Raw genomic sequence first — 20,684 nt, 5'->3', positions numbered from 1 at the left:
GCCATACCAAAATTATGCAGAGCACGTCATTGATCCCTGCACCAGCATAGGTGCATAACCAAACGCCCACAATTTGGTATCTGGAGAATTTTCATATCTATTTGCCTAGAACATATTAGGTGCACCATGGTGCACCGTACGTACACCCTGGTGTACGTACGGTGCACCCTCTCACATTTCTCTCTTAGACGTGAGGAAATGTGCATGTGCATAAAAATACCTTTGGATGCACAACTGCATTGTGCACTCGAGTACATCTAATAATTTTCACTATTTGCCTGTTCATCATGTAAAAACCATGCACATCGTTATGGGAAGACTATAAGCTCCAAAGTACAAGGGCAATGTACTGTAGATCAAAAGATCAGATATGCCTCATAAGTTAACAAATTCAAGCTTAAAACGATAACCACTAAACAAAGTAAAAAATGCAATCGAGGATTAAAAATTAAAATACAAACACTTCAAAGACTAATATTAGCCTGCCAAAACAATCAAAAGGATTCTGAAACATCCACTTGGAGTCTGTTAAAGTACAAAAAACGAAACCAACCAAATTATTAACTCAAGTTATAGACAAGAGATATGAACTTTATTTTCTAAGTTGCTAGGATTAGATTGAATCAAGAATCTAAAAAGGAAAAATCAAATGAAGGATGATTGGAGGATGAACTACATAGCTTCACTTGTAATTGCATTCAGCCATTATAACCCCAAATTTCCACCAGAAATCACGATCAAAGTCCCCCTTATGACCTGATTGCATATTTACATCAACAAGATTGCTTATTTGCTTTACAGCATATGAACCTTAATAAATGCTTTAACTGTTATAAAAAAGCTAAAGCATTTGCAGAGGGTCTCATTCATACCAGTAAAGCAATCTTAGCAATTAGAAAAACCCAATATCATGACATGTTGTAGTACTCAACTTTTCCATGGAACGGCCAAAAGCTGTACGCAGGTTAAATGCCAAATGGCGTCATTAACCTCTGAACTTACTAATGAAGCTGCTTCCGCTGTTTACTGTCCGCAAGACCCACCAGGAAATCAGCAAATATGTTTTCATATCCAGGCATTTTTCCATAACCTGGTAAATGGAAGTGCCAAATTCACAATTAAAATGAATTGTACCTCAGGCTAAAATAAGATGATCAATCATGATGTTTTGTGTTGTCAAAAGGTCTTGCACACACAAGGTGTACAATAAAAATAAAATTTATTGTACACCATAATAACTTTTACCCGGTTTTTGTAACTTTTACCTAGTTTTTTTTGTAACTTTTAATATGTTTTGATTAACTTTTATATTGTACCCCAAGCTAAAATAAGATGATCAATCATGACCAGTGGCGGTGCCAGTAGGGGTAGGGGTTCAGTGGGTTCAACCCCTACTGGATATTGTAAATCTGAAGAAGAAGAAAAAAAAAGAAAAACAATAACTCATACAGTTCCGCGCACAACTATAGAGATGAATAAACTTGGCTCAGTGGTCCAATACCCTCTCTAATACCTTATAGACGCGGGATCGATTCCCAGCAACACGCCTTTCTTATACTCAGTTATTTAATCGTTTTTCTTTGGTTTTCCCTTTTCTTATAGTTATTGTTCTTTGTTTTTCTATATTTTTTTTAGTTTGTTCTGTTCATCCTTTGTTTTCTATTTTTCTATAGTTATTGTTCTTTGTCTATCCTTTGTACTCGACGAGAATCTCAGTAGTTTAGGGGGTCTTTTCCCTTTATTCAATCAATTAACTATTACTATTTTTCGAAAACTCTGAACAATTAACTAATTTCTTTGTTTTTTTGGGAATTCCGAACCCTTAACAAAAAAATTCTGGCACCGCCACTGATCATGACCTTTTATACTTAGTGCATACTGGGGAGAGGGGGCTCTCAAAATTCGAGATAGATGAAGAAACTAACCAGGAAAGTAATTAATGTCAATTACGTAGAATAGATCTCTTGTCCCATGCTCACGGATAATATCAATATTGAACAGCTGAAGCCCCTGAATGATACAGCAAGGGTTAGAAGCAGAACTATGACTAAAAAAACTTGTATTCTCCGGAAGGGTAAAACACTCGCACAACAGGGAATTACCATTCGACGGCGAAGCTCCCCAACAAGTCTCTCAAGCATCGGTCTTGGAGGAAGCTCTGTACAAATCAAATACAATGCAATTCTGTCAAAAATAAAAAACACTGGAGAAGCACCTTTTCCAAAATTCAAAAAATTACACACGCCCTTTTCACCTTGTTGTGTTTTCCTTGACATACGGGGGTTATCAAACAACAGATAAGTAATTAACTTTAAAATGAGTCAAGTGACTAATTTTGCAGCAAAGTCAAAAGAAACATTATTTTACCACAAGTCACAACAACTCCTCTCATGCTAATAGTTAAATTATTGGATAACATAAAGTTTATATGGAACACATTGTGCCTCACATCCAGCATGTTATACAGTGTTACTATCATTTCTTTTTACGGGGTCAGTTTATTTGTCGTTTCAGAAATCCGAACTGCTATATTAGCAAGCACAACTGGCTTAATAACTACTTTTTTCTTCTTTTTTTGGTGGATGATAACAAGGTCTTACCAGCAACACCGGGATCCAGATCTGCCTCATCAGCACTTGCTGCAGCACATGAAACCCTTGGAAACTGGAAAACCCCAGCATACTTGGAGAGCTCTCGCTTGCAGACATCTGGTAGAGAGAATCGCCTTACAACTGTTATAGAATTTCCAACCACGTAGACTTTAAACATGACACCACCTGCATTTGGAACACGAGATTTGATTTGAGTAAAAAGAAAATATCAAAAAAAATATTCATAAGATTGCTCTGCATATCTTTCACAGAAAGGTAGTGGGGAAATGACAAATGATGACACTACATCAGTTTATTAGTAACTTACCATGGTTAACAAACTCCTGAAGAATCAATGGAGGCTCAAGCTTCGACAGAGACACATTATCATAAGCAAGGAAGAGTTCGTGTGACTTCGCACTTCCATCCACAAACAATGGTTTTGACACTGCAATTAAGATCCAAAAACCCAAGTTCAAGTTCACTGTACAAATACCAACATCCTAACTGTGAAGCTATTCCAACTATAACGGTATGTACATTCTGTTTTGAGTGTTTTCTATCTCCATAAATTCCTTGTCTTCGAACATGGAGACTTAACCAACAAAAGAAACACAACAAGAAAAATAAATTGCTTGCCAAATGCCCAAAATCCTTTGCAACTGACCGAGAGAACCTGTTAAAGGCAGGTAGGGCCGTAGGGGTAAGCATCATAATTTTCCCAACACCTCAAGAAAGCTCAGATTCAATCGTACATACCACCAACATCTAAGTATCTAACCATCATTCAAGGCTCATTATCAGTCATTAATCATCGATATCCTTGTGCCTTACAAGACTATACCAAATCATCATTTAACTCCCTAAGAAGCTACACGCCTTTCAGTCAACCAACGCTCAAGAGAGACACTAAATGCCAACACTACTCTGTAAAACACACAACCATCCACACAGACGTGATAAAGGTACACTTCATTTTAAATTCACTTGTCTTATGGGCACTAGTAAAACCTCTATCTAAATGTCATGAGTATCTCATGTTCACTACCAAAAGCAGGTAAACGAGACACAAGCAGCGATTTACTATGGCCAGAAATTCAACAAAGATTTCATACCTAATGGAAGTTTCAATCCAGCATTAGCAACCTCAGCAGGAATCAATGTAGGGTCTTTCTCGATAACCAGCTGTTTAGGCACACATACTCTACCTACGGGACATAAATAAATAACATCAACATCAGTATCTCTGGTTAAGACGAAAATGAATACAGAACGAATACCCAAGAAGCAGACAAATGGAATCAAGGAATAGGGAATCCAAATACAACCTAAGCAGTGCAAGAAGTATTCTCCAAAATCAATAAAAGAAAATTATTTAAAAGGCAAAGGGAGAAAGAATTGTAGAAATCTTGTTATAAGATGAAGTTGAGCAATATAATCAAAATCAGATAGATGTCAGCACTCGGCAATAGGCATATGATCTACAACAACCAACATGTAACAAGGTTTACCATAAGAATCAGCCAAGTCCAAAGCAGCAACATCTTCAAGCATGGACTGTCGATTTCTCACACATTGTATTGCATAAGGAGGATCTAGAACCATTACATCTGGATGCTTGAGTCTGAAATCCTTCAAAATGATATTGGACAGAGAAAATGGTAAGATTAAAGTTCAAAACCTCTTCTGTGAGACTTAAGCACCTTAGTACATGAAACACCACGGAGATGACAATCCTATTTCATGAGATGTGCAGATTTAGTTGTCCACATGTATATATTAAATCCTCTACAGAAGATTCACTTTAAACACTACTACATGTTAATGTGAAATATAATAACCAATGTATTCAAAAAGTTTCCAAATGCTGTCAGGGTCTTCATTAGTGTGGCAATCTCAGGAATACAGAAATGCAACTTCTCAGGTGTTACCCCGCATGTGAAAAACGTTGCGATATGAACTGATAGATTGAAAAGTATCCATTTCATCATCAAAAAAAAAAAATCACATATACTTGTTAGACATGACCTAGTACTTGTAAGTTTGACACCAAATCTAGTTAATTCCTAAAGATAAAAGAGATTATAAACATTTGTAGTGGCTTAAGCATGAGACCAAAAATTTCTTATGGTGAAATTCAATAGTATAAAGACAGCAATACACTTAAGTGACTTAAGAACTTCAATAACGGAGTTACAAGCTTACAATGGCTAACGCAGATATGATTATATGACAGCCTATGACGGGGCCACAACATGGTTTTTCAAATACAACTAATGGAACAATTTTCAGACAACAGTTATGTGAAAAACCTTCATACAACAGCCTTCATGCAACAAAATGGTTTTTATTTTATTCCAGCTTCCTGACTATCTCATACACTGCTCAAAGCCATGCATAATGAAGACAACGCATATAATTACTTTCCTCCCTGAATGCAAGCAGAATTTCCTATTAAATGATAAATTCCAGAGACACTGTTTCCAAGGGAAGGACAGAAATAAAGACATCTCTGTGGAAACAGTAATCTACAGAAAAATGAAAAAGAATATAGCAGAATCAGTTATGCTGCTCTAGATACACTAGAAAATAAACATGAAACATGGTAACTCACTCCAAAAGTGACATCCAATTACATCATCACTGGTGAAATACCTCTCTACAATTCTAAAAAAACCCTAATTGTCAGCTTAAGATATTATTCTGAGTAGCATACGTTAAGAAAGGACAAAAGGAGATGGGGAGAGAGAGAGAGAGAAAGAGAGGAGAGCACACAAGAGCGAAGACAAAATAGAGTGAGGGAAGAGGGATTTATTTCTGCTAACAAAACACCATGGTTTTGATTTCTAACCTTATTCCTTATACCCAGAAGCAGGCTAACACATGTTGAGAGATTTTTCTACTCCCTTTCTTCAATGGTAACGGGACATTATTACTCAAAGGTATTGGTTAAAAGAAAACCGAGGACAAAATCCACAACTCTCCCTTCTTCCACTATCACCACCGATCTACAGCTAATATCCTTGAAAGCAACAACTCCTAAATTCCTCAAAAGTACGATTCTTTCAAAGGCTGCCCGTGTAATAAGAAGCCATCAGCCTCCTGCTCCACATCTTCCTAACAAATATATACTTCGTATTATTTTATTCTCTTCTCTCTAAGCCAAGTTCAATCTTATCCTCATCATCAATCACTGCCATACACTTCCTATTCTTCCTAAACACTTCCACATCTTCCTAACAAATATATATTATTTTCTCTCTCCTCTCTAAGCCAATTTCAATCTTATCCTCATCATCAATCACTGCCATACACTTCCTATTCTTCCTAATGATCAACCTAGGAAAAGGTGAATTGATCAACTTCTCCATCATCCTACTATCATTTCCACCAATAGTGGCTACACTAATATTTAACTAGTTAATTTTTTTTGGATGTGATTGTGGTTCCTCAAGATTCCCAATTTCTCTTTCTTGAAGCTTTTGAAAGTGCCTCTCACCCAAGGCTCAAGGGGTTAAAGAAAACAGGGAAGGGGTCAAGCACTGACGAAGGAAGGCAAGAGAAGGAAATAAAAAACTTTAAAAAAAAAATTGGGGAGAGATAAGCACTGATGAGGATAGCCTAGAGAATAAAGCAAAAACACATTGATAAAGTGCAATAACTTAGAAACAAACACCTCTATCTTCTCAATACAACATTACAAATGAGACAGCAATAGATGCACATCACGGACAACAAGTTTTTCTTAGTTCAGCCCCTTAAAACCTATATCAACAGTTCTATAGGAAATTTAAGCCAGATGAGGACAAGTTAATAACTAGATTTGATAACGGTGATTACACAAAATGGACACTTCATAATTACCAAGACCAGAACCAACAGCCAACTAAGATAAAAACCAGTCATATCAGCATATACAGTACAAGGCAGCGGTACCACAACAACGGATTCAGCAATGCAGTATTTTTTGCATCCATGCCTAATAACTCCTGGACAAGTTATCCAGATTGAAGCAGAAAGTCGACCCTAACTTGTCTGAACTCTTGAATGACCAAGCATAAATATCTTGTGATGGTTCATGATGTACAGAGCATGATTCTGCAAATTATGTTAGGCAACAATAAGTTTTTACAAGCATAAGGGTGTGTTATTAAAATGTTCCACCAATCAATGTCATATGAGATCCAACTATCCAAAAGAACATTATTGTTATAAAAGCTAAGGACCACCATATTATTATCAGAAACATCAGCAAGAACAACATCCTATAACTACATAAAAGCTGATTCAAGCATCACTAGAAAAAAGTTCACAAAGGATGACTTACTTCAAGAACCTGGCTCCATTCATTGCCCAATAGCTGTAAGGAACACAAGAGTAATCAGAGAGAGTGACATGGTTGTGGCATGCAGCCAAGCAAAAGCTAACAAAAGAATTATGCTCATCTTGACCATGAATGAGTTTGCAAAGGTAGCTTTGACCATGAATGAATATGAAAAATAAGACAAATCCTTGGAAACCTCAATACTCGGAATTCCATAATCAACATTGATTCCAGACTTTCCATGAATAATTCTATACTGAAAGCCTACAATGCACCAACTACAGTCTACAGCACACTAGAGAACAAATTTATATATTTCCAAATTAAACAAGTAATGACAATTGCCAAAGATTCCTTTTTGACCTCTTTGTAGTATGAAGAATAATCATAGATAATTCAACAATGTAAATGAGTTGAAGAACATTGTAGAAACAGAAAGGCATCCAAATATTTATAAGCCAATGTATTGAAAGTGCAATATGTTGAGTCAATGAGGACACCACTGGTTGTCAATTCATTAGCATAAGGAGAGACTAGAGACAAGAAAAAAGGGCAAGAACAGAATCAGAGTCAAAAAACAAATAGTAAAGACTAACCTTATGCAAAACAATGTCAAAAGGACCTTGGTCTGCTAGCGGCCGATGTTGGTCGATGGGAACAAGTATAATCCCTTTATTTCTGCATCAAACCAAGCTATAGTTAAGCCTCTTTTAGAGAATACTTGTACAAATAATAACTAGACTTTGTGTTTTGTTTTGTTTTTCACCAAACACCAATATTTATTTTGTTAAAACTTCACAAGAGATATTAAAAGTAAAACAAGAGGGAAATGCATCCTCTCAAAGAGACACAAAAACAGAACTAGAAGTTAGTACAATCCCTTTGGAAAAGCCCCATTCGCCTTAAACCATAAGCTAGCGACACACTCTTTGACTCAACTAATTACAAAGTACCTTAACAGACCAAAAACTAAAGGCAAATATAGAAACCAAGAAAATGCAGATGATGACTGTTAATCATTGAATCCTTTAAGCACCAACGCAATTCCATTATTTCCATAACGAGAGAAGGTCAAGTACATTAGGCCACGAGGGGATGCTTTCGTAATTAAGTGTTGTGTGCATATCATCATATATATCTTCTAATATAGTGCTCCCTCCATTCCTTTTTTATCTTCCTGTTTCTATAAATGTCGTTCCTATTTGATGTTCCTGTTTCTATTTTTGGACATGACTTATTACCATAAATCTCCCCATCATCCCTTATTTAATTCATTCACATTTCCCCATTCACCCACCCAACCCCACTTTTATGATTTTTTATTACTTTAATAAATATATCAATCTCCCCTTCATTTCTTTATTAATTTTCCTTCATTTATTTATTACTTTCTTTTACACCCAATCATTACTCTTACACCCAATCATTACAAGATTTCATTTTCTTATTTTCCACCCCAAACTCCAAACAGGAACATCATTTAGGAATGGAGGGAGTATTACAGTGGTGCGCACAGTAGCAAATTATTTCAAAGGTGCAGTAGAAGGATAGATAATACTTGTAACATTTTACGATTTCAACAGTGTATTTTGAGTAAATTAGGTAATTTAGGTACTTCAAAGGCATCGACTTGATTTCTTTGTTAAAAATTAGGCGGGAGTAATTAGGTAATTTAGGTACTCCAGGAATATTCCATAAATTGCTTATTTTTCAAAAAAGAAAAGTCGTCTAATTACGCAACATTGACTACAAGCAACAAGAAATCTAAGTAATAAAATAAATAAATAAATTAAATTCATTCTGATAATTGTAAACAGACAACAATGGCGGTTAAACAAACTGACAAAATCACATTTCTATAACTTGAAAAAATCAAAAAAAGAAACAAAAAGAAAAGGCAAAAAGAATGTGTAATCATATACCGAGCAATGACTTCAAACTTAGGTTGCAAGAAACTCTGCCTTTTCTTCGTCGTTAACGCGTAACCAACAACAACTTGCCGAGAAAACCCTAAATTAGTCGACAGAGAATCCGAATTTGAAACTGAATTCATTTCTTCACCACCTTCTGTCTCCTCTTCATACTCGATTTCTTTGATCTCTACTCCGTCTAACCTCATACCCGAATAAACTCCAAATTCCGTCAAAGAAACACCAAATTCAAGATGAAATCACAGGTATTGCACAATTAAAAAAAAATGGCGGAAACTCAAAAAAAAATCACAATGATCGAATTTCGGAAAAGTTTTCAGTCAACGACGATTGTGCTTCTCTCTTTTAAATCGTTCAATAATCTGTGTCTAAGTTCAATTGGAGTTTGTTAATGGCGTGTGGAGATGAATGAAAAGCGAAGAATGAGGGTAAAAGGAAGCGAAGATTCTGATTTAGCAGAGTTTAGGAGGGAGGATTTGAGAGGAAGGTGATGGAGGAGGAGAGAGAAAAAGAGGGGAAATTGGGGAAATGAAGAGAATTTAAGTATAAAGGCTTTGGAATGTTCTATTGGTCTAAATTTAGTTACTTGGTTGTGCTTTGTTATTCTTATCTACTACTTGTACTAGTGTGTTTGTGAAATATTCAATCCTTGTGTACTTGTGTGTTATCTTTTCCACTTGTACAAATTATTATGATGTAATTTGCACAATCATAATCTCAATAGGAATATAATGTTAGTACTAAAACGCGAAAAAGAATCAGAACGGTGTATTATGAATAGGTACATACGACATCGAGCAATCATAAAAAGCGAAATCAATACAGTACTTGTATTTTTTTATGCATTTCCTTATTTTTCGCTCTTTTTTCGGATTTCATTTGTGTTGATAAGATTCACTTATTAATGAATGGATTGATGGTGTCTTTGAATCACACAATTTTTATACTTCATAGAATATTTGTCACGAACTATCCGGGAAGCAAGCAAGCCATGACGATATGCTTAATTCTATGCTTGAGCTCAATTCGATAATTTCCTTCTTTTAGAAAACGCTTCATTCGGTACCATTTTCAAATTGTTTTGTTGTCATTTTTTCTCCCTTTAATTTATCTATTTAGATTTACGGACTAAAAGAGAATGAAACAACTAGGACAAAAAGAATATAATTTCCGAAATACTCATGATAAAAGAAAAATATCTAAATACTTAAACTCCGATTTTTTATTCAACGACTAATTTTGTGTAAGACCATCTTACTGAAAAGACCGTTTTGATTGTTTGGTTTCATTTTTTTAACTAATTAGTTTCAGTGTTTAACTAATTAATTTCATTGCTTAACTTATATGACACCAAACCAGTCTTTTAGGTTAATTGTATAAGATTGTCTTATATAAAAGTTTGTATTCGACGAAATCGTGCACGTATAGTATGCGATTGGTAGCTTGTTAATCACTTGTTGTAATCTTAGTATACTCTACCACCTTGGCCAAAACGCCACCATTTGAGCCAAATATATTTATTTGGTCCAAAGTTGTCCTATCATGAAAAGACAAAGTGAACGTACATCACATATTTTCTTTTTGGTATTTACTATTTAGTTATTTACCCAAAACCCGTGGCCACAAACAACCATAGCTACGTAACACTATTTTCGGCGCGGAACACAAAACTAACCAGTAACCCCCCTCACTATATTGCGCCGCCGATTCTTCCACCCTCCTCCGCCGCTCTCGCCACCTACTCAGCCGCCACCAATTGGCAAACCCTTTCCCCAATTCCCTCTTTAGTAAAGGGAATCATATTCATAACCCTTTGCTTTCTCTTTCTTTCCTTCTTTTGCGTGATGGAATTGGTTTCCCTTTCCTTTTGATTGTGCTTCTTTTGTTTGTTTCTTTGGTTGATTGATTTGTTCTTGAAAGTCTGTGGAATTGGGTTAGAAAGAGAGAGTGTTAGCAAAGAAGAAAATGGTGGCAATGGCTTCTTTGCAAATGATGAAACCTGCTTTCTCTTCTTTTCCGAGTTCATCAAGGGTTACGGAATTCGATTCCGATGTTCATAGGAATGGGATTCTCCGATTCAGGAGGAGGGGAATTGCTTCAAGGAAGTTAATGAACCGGGTTTTTTGTAAATTACAAGATGGTGATGATCGTCCTAGCAACAACAGTAGCAGTAAGCTCCTTATTTTTTTTCATTTCCTTTTCCAATTTCCCCACTTTTATTTTATACTGTAGAATTTTATTGGTTTATAATTTAATTGAAGCTTTGAAAAGGATAATACAAATTTGGGAATTTCTCTGTGTTTATGCATACTATTAGTTCTCCATCAATCCGGGTTTAGTTATCACATTATTAGTTCAAATTTAGGTTCCTAGTTAAAGATTGAAGTTTCTAGTGATTTGGGGTTTGGCTTATTTGTTTGTTAGTGAGCTTTGAGTTATTTGATAGTGGATTTAGGTAAGAAAAGGGTGATGAAAAGAGGCCATGGTGGATGAATCATATTTGTGGAGCATTATGTCATGTAAGGTTATCTATATGATAATTGGAAAAACAACAACCATTCTAATTTATAATTAGAAAAAGGGATACAGTTGTCTTTAAGATATTATGAAGTACATACTACAGAGTATATATTTAATAAATATCCAGGTTATTTTAGAATCATGGTAGCAAAGTGATTTCAAAGTGTTTATGGCAGAATAATTTAGTTGAAGGAATGGTTTAACAAGATTAATGTAATTGATTATGATGAAGGGGTCTATTTAGAGTCTGATAAAATGAGAACAAGATCTACTATGTCACTTCAATAAGCTGAATAAGATGATGTGAACTTGAGAATATGCCTTAAAACACTAGAAGCCTGTTTATTGGATGGAATTTGATGCATCTATTGTACCAATGTACCGTTACACTTGAATTGTGCCGGTGTGCCCCAAATATGCAGTTTTCGCTGAATAAGTTGCAATGTATACTGTATGGTTGCTATCTTTTCTTATTGGGGGATGTTGCTCTATTTTTTTGGAGTTTGACCTTGACGTGCAAAATTCTCATATAATCTGTGTTATTTTACAATCAGTCTATATTTATGTTGTTATTTTTCTGAGTTGCTTGCTACGACAATTAATGGTATATTTTCATAAACAGAACACATTTTAGGTTCTTATTTTCATAAACTTTGGTTGTGTACTTTTGACCCTCTTTGAAAGCCACAAATGCATGAAGCTTTATGCAGTTAAATATCTTTTTTTATAGCGTTTTCAGATCTCTTGCAGGTAGATTTACAAATTGGAATTTCCATTTACCATGTGTGTACTTCTTTGTAGGCAACGAACCTCCCGAATCTTTGTTCATGAAAGAGCTCCGAAGAAGAGGCATTACACCCACTTCTCTGCTCGAGGAGAGCAATCGGAGCACAATCGAGGAAGAGATAACAGAGGACGGAGTTGATAGATTGTATTCAAAGAGAAATGCAGTTGCAACAGGTTCAGACAAAAGTTTGACTAATCAAAGAGAACAATCAATGGCACTGAACAGTGAAGGCCTTGAGGTTGATCATATAATTCCTTTCGATGCTTTTTTATTCAAAGCTTCGCAATATATTCATTTTCTTGTTTGTTCAAGTTGACCTTATCTATATTTGTGCATTTTAGAAGGGTACGCATGACAATGTTTTAAAAAAAAAGTATGATTTTCTTGTGTGACTTTAATGATTCATGTGTTATATGGTTCACTACCATTCTGTAGGCATGAGCGCATGAATTTACACATTAAGATATTTTCTCTCATCTGAAGTTCATATATCACTAATCCAGCCTCCTAAACTTTTGAAAGATGGAGTTTTTTCTTTGAAATTAAAGCTGTGCAGTGTCATTCTAGAACACTTCCCATTTACTAATATTCTAATAATTTTCAACTTTTATTATGTGTAAATCAGTATAATATTGTTCTCCTCATTGCAGCGGGGTCATATATCGTGTTTTATGTCCCACCTCCTCCCGAATTTGACATGTCCTACCTCGTTCTATATCTCATCTTATGTCCCATTATCTTTGCCTTTTCCCACATCATCCGCATTGACCAAAAACATTAATTGATGATATGTCAAAGAGCATTTCGTTTCTTCAACGTTTGGAAATATTGTGCTAAGGGTGCTGTGGTGATTATGTTGTTGAATTTAAAATGCATAATGTACCTTTGGAACTTCATGTGGAGGAGTTGTTCATATCTTTGTTAAAACACATGCGCGAAAGTCTCTTGGTTGTCCATGTAGAATATATTCTGATTTTTTCTTGTGGTGCTTTTTTCTTGTGTACTTCTTTTTATCAATCTGTAATTTCATCTCTAATCAGTTTTTTCAATATTGCCAGAATTCAGAATTGTGACTGAAAGTGATATTGGCATAAGTTAGTTATGTTAGCATGTAAAGAAAAAAATCACCATGGTAGTACAAGATAACAAGACTACTTTTCTGCTTGGTTTCTTCTTAAGTTCTTATCATTTACCGCTCCTTTCTCTGCTCACATATTTCCCTTTGTAAAATGATAAATGCATTAGTTATTTCTCTTACTAAGGTGCATCATTTCCACTCCTTTACTTGTTTTACTCATCATTTTGGTCACTTGTCAATTGTAACGTCTAATTTCTTCCGTTTTTGTTTAATTCAGGGCCTAATTCCACGCGCTAAACTTTTGTTGACGCTTGGTGGAACATTCTTCTTGGCATTTTGGCCATTAATAATTGTAACAGTTGGTTCTTTTGCTGCTCTCTATCTGGTAAGCTGTTTTTTTCCAACAAAATAATTTCTACAAGTTCATTATATAGATCCTTACAAAGTCTACCCACATGCGTTTGGCTTGTCTTCATTTCCGTCTCATTATTTCACTGGCTTCGTTACCTACATATAGACAAACCAACTAGGCTCCATTTTTTAAGTTAACTTGTAAAATAGTGGTGTAACATAGCTGCCCTGCATTAGAATGCTTCATAAGTTTCTCACTAAAACAACGAGGATAACTATGAGATCAACTGTAGTTTTGTGCTCTAGAAAGGGTTGAGAGTGTTGGGAATTCTGAGAGGGTGGCATTACCCAATTTTACAGATTATTCTATGTGTACGGACTTCTTAAGTACAAGGGATGCAATTATAGTGACCATTGAATCTTTCAGCGAGTGTATAGACTATAGAGCAAACAAATCATATCTTGGTTAATACATCCCCGCATATTTTGTCAGAAGTTTACAAAAACATACTAAAATCATCCAGTATTGCGGTAAGTGATTCTGAGATCATCTTTTATTAGGCCAATGTCAGTGCAAACAATTGGTGGTGTCATCTACTCTTCTCTTTGTGGAAGTAGTCTAGAAATAGAATTAGGCTCCGTTTGTTTCAAAGGAAAATGATTTTCCATAGAAAACAATTTTCAAGGGAAAGTAGTTTTCCTTTGTTTGTCACCTTACAAGAAAGAATTATAATAAAGAAAAAAACAGAGAAGTGGAAATGAGGGGAGGGAAAAGGGATTACAGTTGTGTATTTCTTTCATTTCAAAAGGAAAGTTGTTTTCCATCTTTGGAAAAATTGTATTCCACCCTTAACAAAACAAACAAACAAATGTGTTTTCTGTCAAAACAAACGGAGACTTAGTGAGGAGATGGTCTTAACCCTTTAAGTCTTAACATAGAATTTGCTTTCTGTTGTTCCCTTTATCATGACTGTCTAATTCCGAATGCAGTACTTCGGGCCAACTTTTGTCCACGACGGAACCGACACTGGAGTTTCTCTCCCTCAATATATCGATCCTTACGTACTTCTGCAAGAAGAGAGAGCCATACAATAAAGTGTTCCCAATTGTAAATCAAAACTGGTGGCAAACATGCATATGCAAATATGAAACTTTGATAGCAGGTTTTTTTTAGTATAGGGTAATTCCCCATATTCGGGTTCTCTCATTTTGCAAGCCAAAGAAATGTACCTCATGTTCATCCTTTTCTTGCCTTGTATCATTGTATGTCTTGTATCTAACTGCTCATATATTAGTGTATGTTGTTTGTATGTTGTTTGTATGATGCCAAAACTGTAAGAACTCTTAAGAAGTAATATATATAGAAGTATACGTATCCACGCACTTGTATAGATTGCTTGATCTTTCAAAACTCAGGTTATCTACGTTTTTTTGTTTTTCTGGAGTTATATGCTGCCATAGAGCTGATTAATATGAGCCCGGTCCGCTGGCCCGGTCTGGCTTCAAAATTAGCGGATTTTGGGCATAATAGCTAGGCCCAGTTAGTGGGTCCGACCTGAACTTTAAAAAAAATTGTGGGCTTTGGACAACGTAAAACTACATTTGTAGTTATAAGATATTTATGGTCGACACCGGGCCCGTCTTTTGATTGCAAATAAAATTCAAAAGGTCTTGTGCGTACAAGGTGTACAATAAATTTATTGTACACCAAGATAACTTTAACCCTTTTTTTTGTAACTTTAACCTAGTTTTGATCAACTTTTATATTAGTAAGAAAAAATTAATAGATAAATATTTTAAAGGGTTAAATGATTAATTTTATACATTATTAGTTAGTTTGAAGAAATAAGTTTTACTAAAATGAAAAAATTTATCCTAAAAAATAGATAACTTTTACATATATATGCTTAACTTTTAAGCATTTTGAGTTAACTTTTACTCCGATGTACAATATTTATTGTATACCCATTGTAAATAAGAATTTGTGAATAAAATTCAGTATATGACAAGATTAATTAGGGTTATGCTTTCCTTGATTTGTATTGCTTAACAATCTGTCTTATATATTACAAACTAACTATGGGCTTCCTAGGTTAAACACATTAAATAAAAACTTAACCTACAAAGCCCATTACACAATATAGGCCTTAATCTAATATGTATTATATATATAAAGGAGTCATATTTGCTGAATTATTAGAGCGCTGCATAGGATTACTATTGGTTTCGACCAATGAAAAATAAGATTTGTAATTTATTTTTGAATTAAAAAATTCGAGTGCCACGTAGATAATTAATTAGGTGCCACGTAGATATTGTTATTAATTAACTACTAATATATACAATTCCATCCAAAATCAAACACACTAATAATTAAAAATAAATCTAAAATCAAATTCAATTCAAAATCAAATTTCTAATTTAATTTATAAAATTCAATCCAAAATTGAGTACTAATTAAAAAAAACTACTCAATGCATGTAGACATTTTAATGAATATCTTACTTTTAAAAAAAAGTGATACTCCCTCCGTCCCGGAATACTTGACCTGTTTTCCTTATCGGGTCGTCCCTTAATACTTGACCTGTTTCTAAAAATGGAAATATTCTAACAATATTATATTATTTCTCACTCCACCCCTATTAACCTACTTACCCCTACTCCATACAAAAAATAATTAAAAATTCAACCCCTACTCTCCCCCAACCCCACCTCTTAAACCACCTCCCACTAATTACATTAAAATAATACCCCACTATCAACTACTACCTATTAAATTAAATAAGTCAATTCAAGTCTCTTAAACTCTATGCCGGTCAAACCGGGTCGAGTATTCCGGGACGGAGGGAGTAACATACATGTAAATAAGTTGGATTAAGATACGAGTACTCCTTATTCACATTGACTTATTATATTTTTTTATTTATTAAATAAAATAACCTAAAAGCTTTATTCAATTAGAAGAATTTAACAACTTTCAATAACAATAAACAATGTAAATACATTTGATCGGTGTTTAAGTTTAATCATGGCCCATCCTCCTCCAATCCTATCCTATACCCAAAAAAATAGGGAAAAATCATATATTTTCGGATTGAGAATTTATTTAAAAATTGACTACGTAACACAACAAATTACTATTACTTGAGGCTATGCATAATTGCATATATCACTATAACTTGGCATTATAGAAATTGCTATATATTTCTAATAGTGATTCCCATTAACAATTCCCATATATAATTATATACTAAGCAGTCCCCATTAGTATGCATGGGAATTGCTATGCATCTCATCCGTATGTATTAACGCTCCATATTTTTTAGTTCTTCTAATATTTACTTTATGATTTTAAAATGAATTTATTAAATTAACTTATAGTGTTATCATATAATGGTAGGGTAAAAAAAATTATTAAACAAACCGTGCGTCGCACGGGTTTCGAAAATAGTGATATATTATTTTATTTTTTTTTGGTGCGAATGAGCCACAAGGGCAATATAAATTACAAATGGGGGCGGGGGATTCGAACCTGAGACCTATTGTACACAGGCCCTCAGTCTTAACCACTAGGCCAAGACATCATTGGTAAAATAGTGATATATTATTCTTACTCTTCAAAATAGGTACTCTTAACTTCAAATAACAAAAAAAAATATAAAAAAAAATTGACAGTAGCATACTAGCATGATTGCAATTTAAACTCGCAATTCTGAACAAACACATTCCATTCTAGCAACATCTTTTCCGGGAAGAAACTCTAAAATCTTTAATTTCAACTCTGGTAAAAGCTGCGCAAAGCAAGATGGAGGAACTACACCTAATTCTTCACAAAGATCAATCATTAAAGGATAAGCAAGTTCATCCTTAACAATCTTCCAAAACTCGTAAATTTCTTTGTTTTTTTTGTTGAGAATTAATATCTTCTTCATCATCATCACTGTTTTGGTAGATTGACCTTAAAACTGGAAGAAATCGAGATTTCTCCATGAACAATCTATAACAAGAACTGGGTTTCTTTAATAATAATGTATTAATGTACCATATATTATCACATGAATTCCCAGGGTTTGGAATTTCAAAACAACCTTCGCATTCTTTGATGATGATGATGATGATGATGATGATGATGATGACAGAGTATAATGTAAGGTTACAGAGGGCCATTCTTGGAGAAATTTCGAGCAGTGATTGGAAAAAATTTCCAATCAAATGGCATTTTCGTAAATATTTTGCCCGAAAACTGTAGGTGGTATAAAGTTAAGTGTTGACTGTATATTTGCAGTTATTGACTGTATATTACTCGGTGTTGATTGTATATCACTTGTCGTTGACTGTATATTTTATGATTGCTGATGATTACTAAAATGCAATATTGTTTATTGGTAAGTGACTGACGGTATATTTATAGTTGTAGATTGTTTATTAGTAGAAGCTTATTGTATATTGTGAGCTGTTGACTATATATTATATAGTTGTTGATGTGTTATGAAAATACAATAATGACCGTACATGTGGTCCACATTTGATGATATATCACTGTACTTTAACCCACATTTAATGGCATTTTCGTAATAAAATCATCAACTATTTACGAAAATGCCATTTAATTGGAAAAGTTTTTCCAATCAATGAGATTAACTCGGAAAGGCTCCCATTCTTGAGCAAGATTAAAGCCTTCAATTTTTGTGCACAAACGGCGTCGTATCCCACAAAACCAGAATCTAATGGAACAGAATGCACAGCAATTATCAAAAGGTTATGATAACTGTAAGCACAAGTTGCATCTTCTAACTCTTTCCCAAATTCCATCTTCAGAAAAAAAAAATCTTTAATAAATTCAAACAATCAATAAAGGTTTTATTTTTAACGGTTTCCCGTACAATTCTGCTAAAATATGGTGAATTATACAACTATATATTGTACAATACATTTGTACTCGATCTCATAATAATTCTAATTCCACTAAAATATGGAAACAGTTGACTACCATAACAATTCTATAGTAACTAGGAATCTCTAATTAATATATTAATAACCTCACTGAGTCACCGATTAGGTTTTGGTCTACTGGTTAATACTAAGGTTTTGTTTACAATATACAACACCGGTCTATTACTTAAACAAACCGTGCAGTGGATCCTAACTTTTTGGAAGTGAAAAGAGGGATGTATTAAAATAATTGCGGGATCTTTTGAAAATGGAATTGTAAATCTAATTTGTGACGGACAAAAAGAGAAAGTGTAAAACTAATTTAGGGGACAGCAGGAGTAGTCATCACACTAATTAATACGGAGTAATTACTTTGGAAAAAAGTATTAATAATCAACAAAACAGTTAAGTAGACTAGATGCTCTCTCGAATCAATACTAATCAACGTGGTCTACTGTAGACCAACGTTGGTCTACTGCTGTGTAGACCAAAGTTGCTCTACACATAAGTAGACCAACGTTGGTCTACTGCTGTGTAGACCAACGTTGCTCTACACGTAAGTAGACCAACGTTGGTCTATAGTAGACCAGCGTTGGTCTATTGCTGTGTAGACCAACGTTGCTCTACACGTAAGTAGACCAACGTTGGTCTATTGGTCTACAATAGACCAACTTTTCATATACGTTCGGGAAGCTAAACTGGAAAATTTTAAGTTATGCGGAACCCAACATGATTTATGGTGAAAAGATGAAGTTGAGTTTACACATGAAGCTTTGAGGATTATACCAAATAAGTTATCAAGAATTAATCTGTCAATAAGGTTGATGATATCAACGAATGTTAGAAATTCGAAAAGAATTATGAATGACTGAGGAATGCAATTGAATTAAGAATATAAATCAACAAATGACATGTCTATAGGACCAGGTAGTCCGAACTAAGTGTTCTGGGAGCTAGATTGTTTTTGATAAAGGCACGCTTGATGGCTTAGCATTATCCGCAAAATTCGAGGTTTGTCGACTTAAAATATAAAGGATAAGTAACAAAGTCATATGTGTAACGATGTATTTCTAGTCACGTGATTGGACTCGAACCCATGCAACGAACGTGGTCAATGAAGTTATTTGACGTAAAAGAAAAGATTGAAGATCGAAATCAAAACGAATCGAGTAATGAAAGCCCAATACCAAATGAAAGCGAAATGTCTTCAAATAGTCGCCTAAGAATGATATGATGTACGAATCACTATAATTTCTGTGAATGTGTAATGTATCAACCATGCTTATTGATGAGTGACATTTATATCGCTCATAGGATAGTGATTTAGGCATTATCCGAGTCGTTTTATTCTATTTTTAACATTTTTAGTCTTTATTTTTCTTAATTATCATTTTAATTATTTATAGCTTAGTTTAGCGCTTTTAGCTATTTTTATTAGCTTTTAGGTCTTATTTTCTTAATTTATTTATTTTTTCTTTGTTTCGATAATTTTATAGTTTAATTATTTTAGTTTTCGTTATCAATTTTCTATTTTTATTTCTATTATTATTATTATTATTATTATTATTATTATTATGTTTCCTAACTTAGAATATCACTCACATAACTGGTTTTCTCTTGTAATTAAAAACTCTGCCTTCCATTGACAACCCCATACACTATGTTTGGATAACATGAAATGGAGAGAAAAAACAGAGGAAGGGAAAGGGAAAGGGAAGGATATAAACTCCCTTGTTTGGATATAAGGTTGTGGGAAAAGGTTCCTCCTTTTATTTAATAAATCGCCATGAAAAATGGAGCTTACCTCCCCCTTCAATTCCCTTCTTTCCTCCTATCTTGCTATCCAATTGTCACGGTCCGAATATTTTAACATCGGATCTTTGCGCGCACTCTTGCCTATTGGATGCAAGGATTCAAGTCTTGTGTTGAATGAGTGTCTGTGACTCGTAGGGGCACGAGCAAGCGTCTAAATTTGGATGGGTGCTCTTACTTATTGGCAACAAGGGCGAGGGTCGACTGGGGCGCTTGTGTGCGCACAATAGGCACAAGCGGGACCGGTGGCGAGAATTTATCTAATTGCGGGACTTTGTGGGATTTTGGATGCTTTAGAACAAGTGATGGCACAATATCTTTAATTTCAGCTCAGGTAGAAGAGGTGCGCGAAGCAACA

At 34.5% G+C, this 20,684-nt stretch overlaps 2 protein-coding genes across 3 annotated transcripts; one reads left to right on the top strand and one right to left on the bottom strand.

Moving 5' to 3' along the window:
• Positions 1-441: 441 nt before the first annotated feature.
• On the bottom strand, positions 442-9,426 carry LOC110804679 (inositol-tetrakisphosphate 1-kinase 4). 2 transcript variants are annotated; one of them, XM_056843260.1, is made up of 11 exons: positions 8,838-8,855; positions 7,512-7,593; positions 6,919-6,951; positions 6,528-6,689; positions 4,103-4,223; positions 3,707-3,799; positions 2,920-3,039; positions 2,601-2,777; positions 2,103-2,158; positions 1,926-2,010; positions 442-1,090 (listed from the first exon to the last, which is right to left on the bottom strand). In XM_056843260.1, exons 5-11 carry the CDS (start codon positions 4,194-4,196, stop codon positions 1,002-1,004), a joined length of 714 nt encoding a protein of 237 aa, XP_056699238.1. In that variant the 5' UTR covers positions 4,197-4,223; positions 6,528-6,689; positions 6,919-6,951; positions 7,512-7,593; positions 8,838-8,855; the 3' UTR covers positions 442-1,001. The 2 variants fall into 2 exon arrangements, with proteins under 2 accessions (XP_056699238.1, XP_056699237.1); XM_056843259.1 differs by lacking the exon at positions 6,528-6,689 and having other exon boundaries at positions 8,838-9,426.
• A 1,023-nt stretch (positions 9,427-10,449) lies between these two features.
• LOC110804700 (uncharacterized) lies at positions 10,450-14,959 on the top strand. Its single transcript, XM_022010316.2, has 4 exons — positions 10,450-11,016; positions 12,168-12,391; positions 13,509-13,616; positions 14,573-14,959. The coding sequence occupies exons 1-4, from the start codon at positions 10,812-10,814 to the stop codon at positions 14,675-14,677; spliced, it is 642 nt and encodes a 213-aa protein (XP_021866008.1). The 5' UTR covers positions 10,450-10,811; the 3' UTR covers positions 14,678-14,959.
• The last annotated feature ends 5,725 nt before the right edge of the window (positions 14,960-20,684 follow it).

This window comes from Spinacia oleracea, chromosome 4 (assembly GCF_020520425.1).
Source record: "Spinacia oleracea cultivar Varoflay chromosome 4, BTI_SOV_V1, whole genome shotgun sequence".
In the NCBI taxonomy this organism is placed as follows: domain Eukaryota; kingdom Viridiplantae; phylum Streptophyta; class Magnoliopsida; order Caryophyllales; family Amaranthaceae; genus Spinacia; species Spinacia oleracea.
Note: the sequence above shows the minus strand (reverse complement) of the source record. Positions and strands in the feature narration are given on the sequence as shown.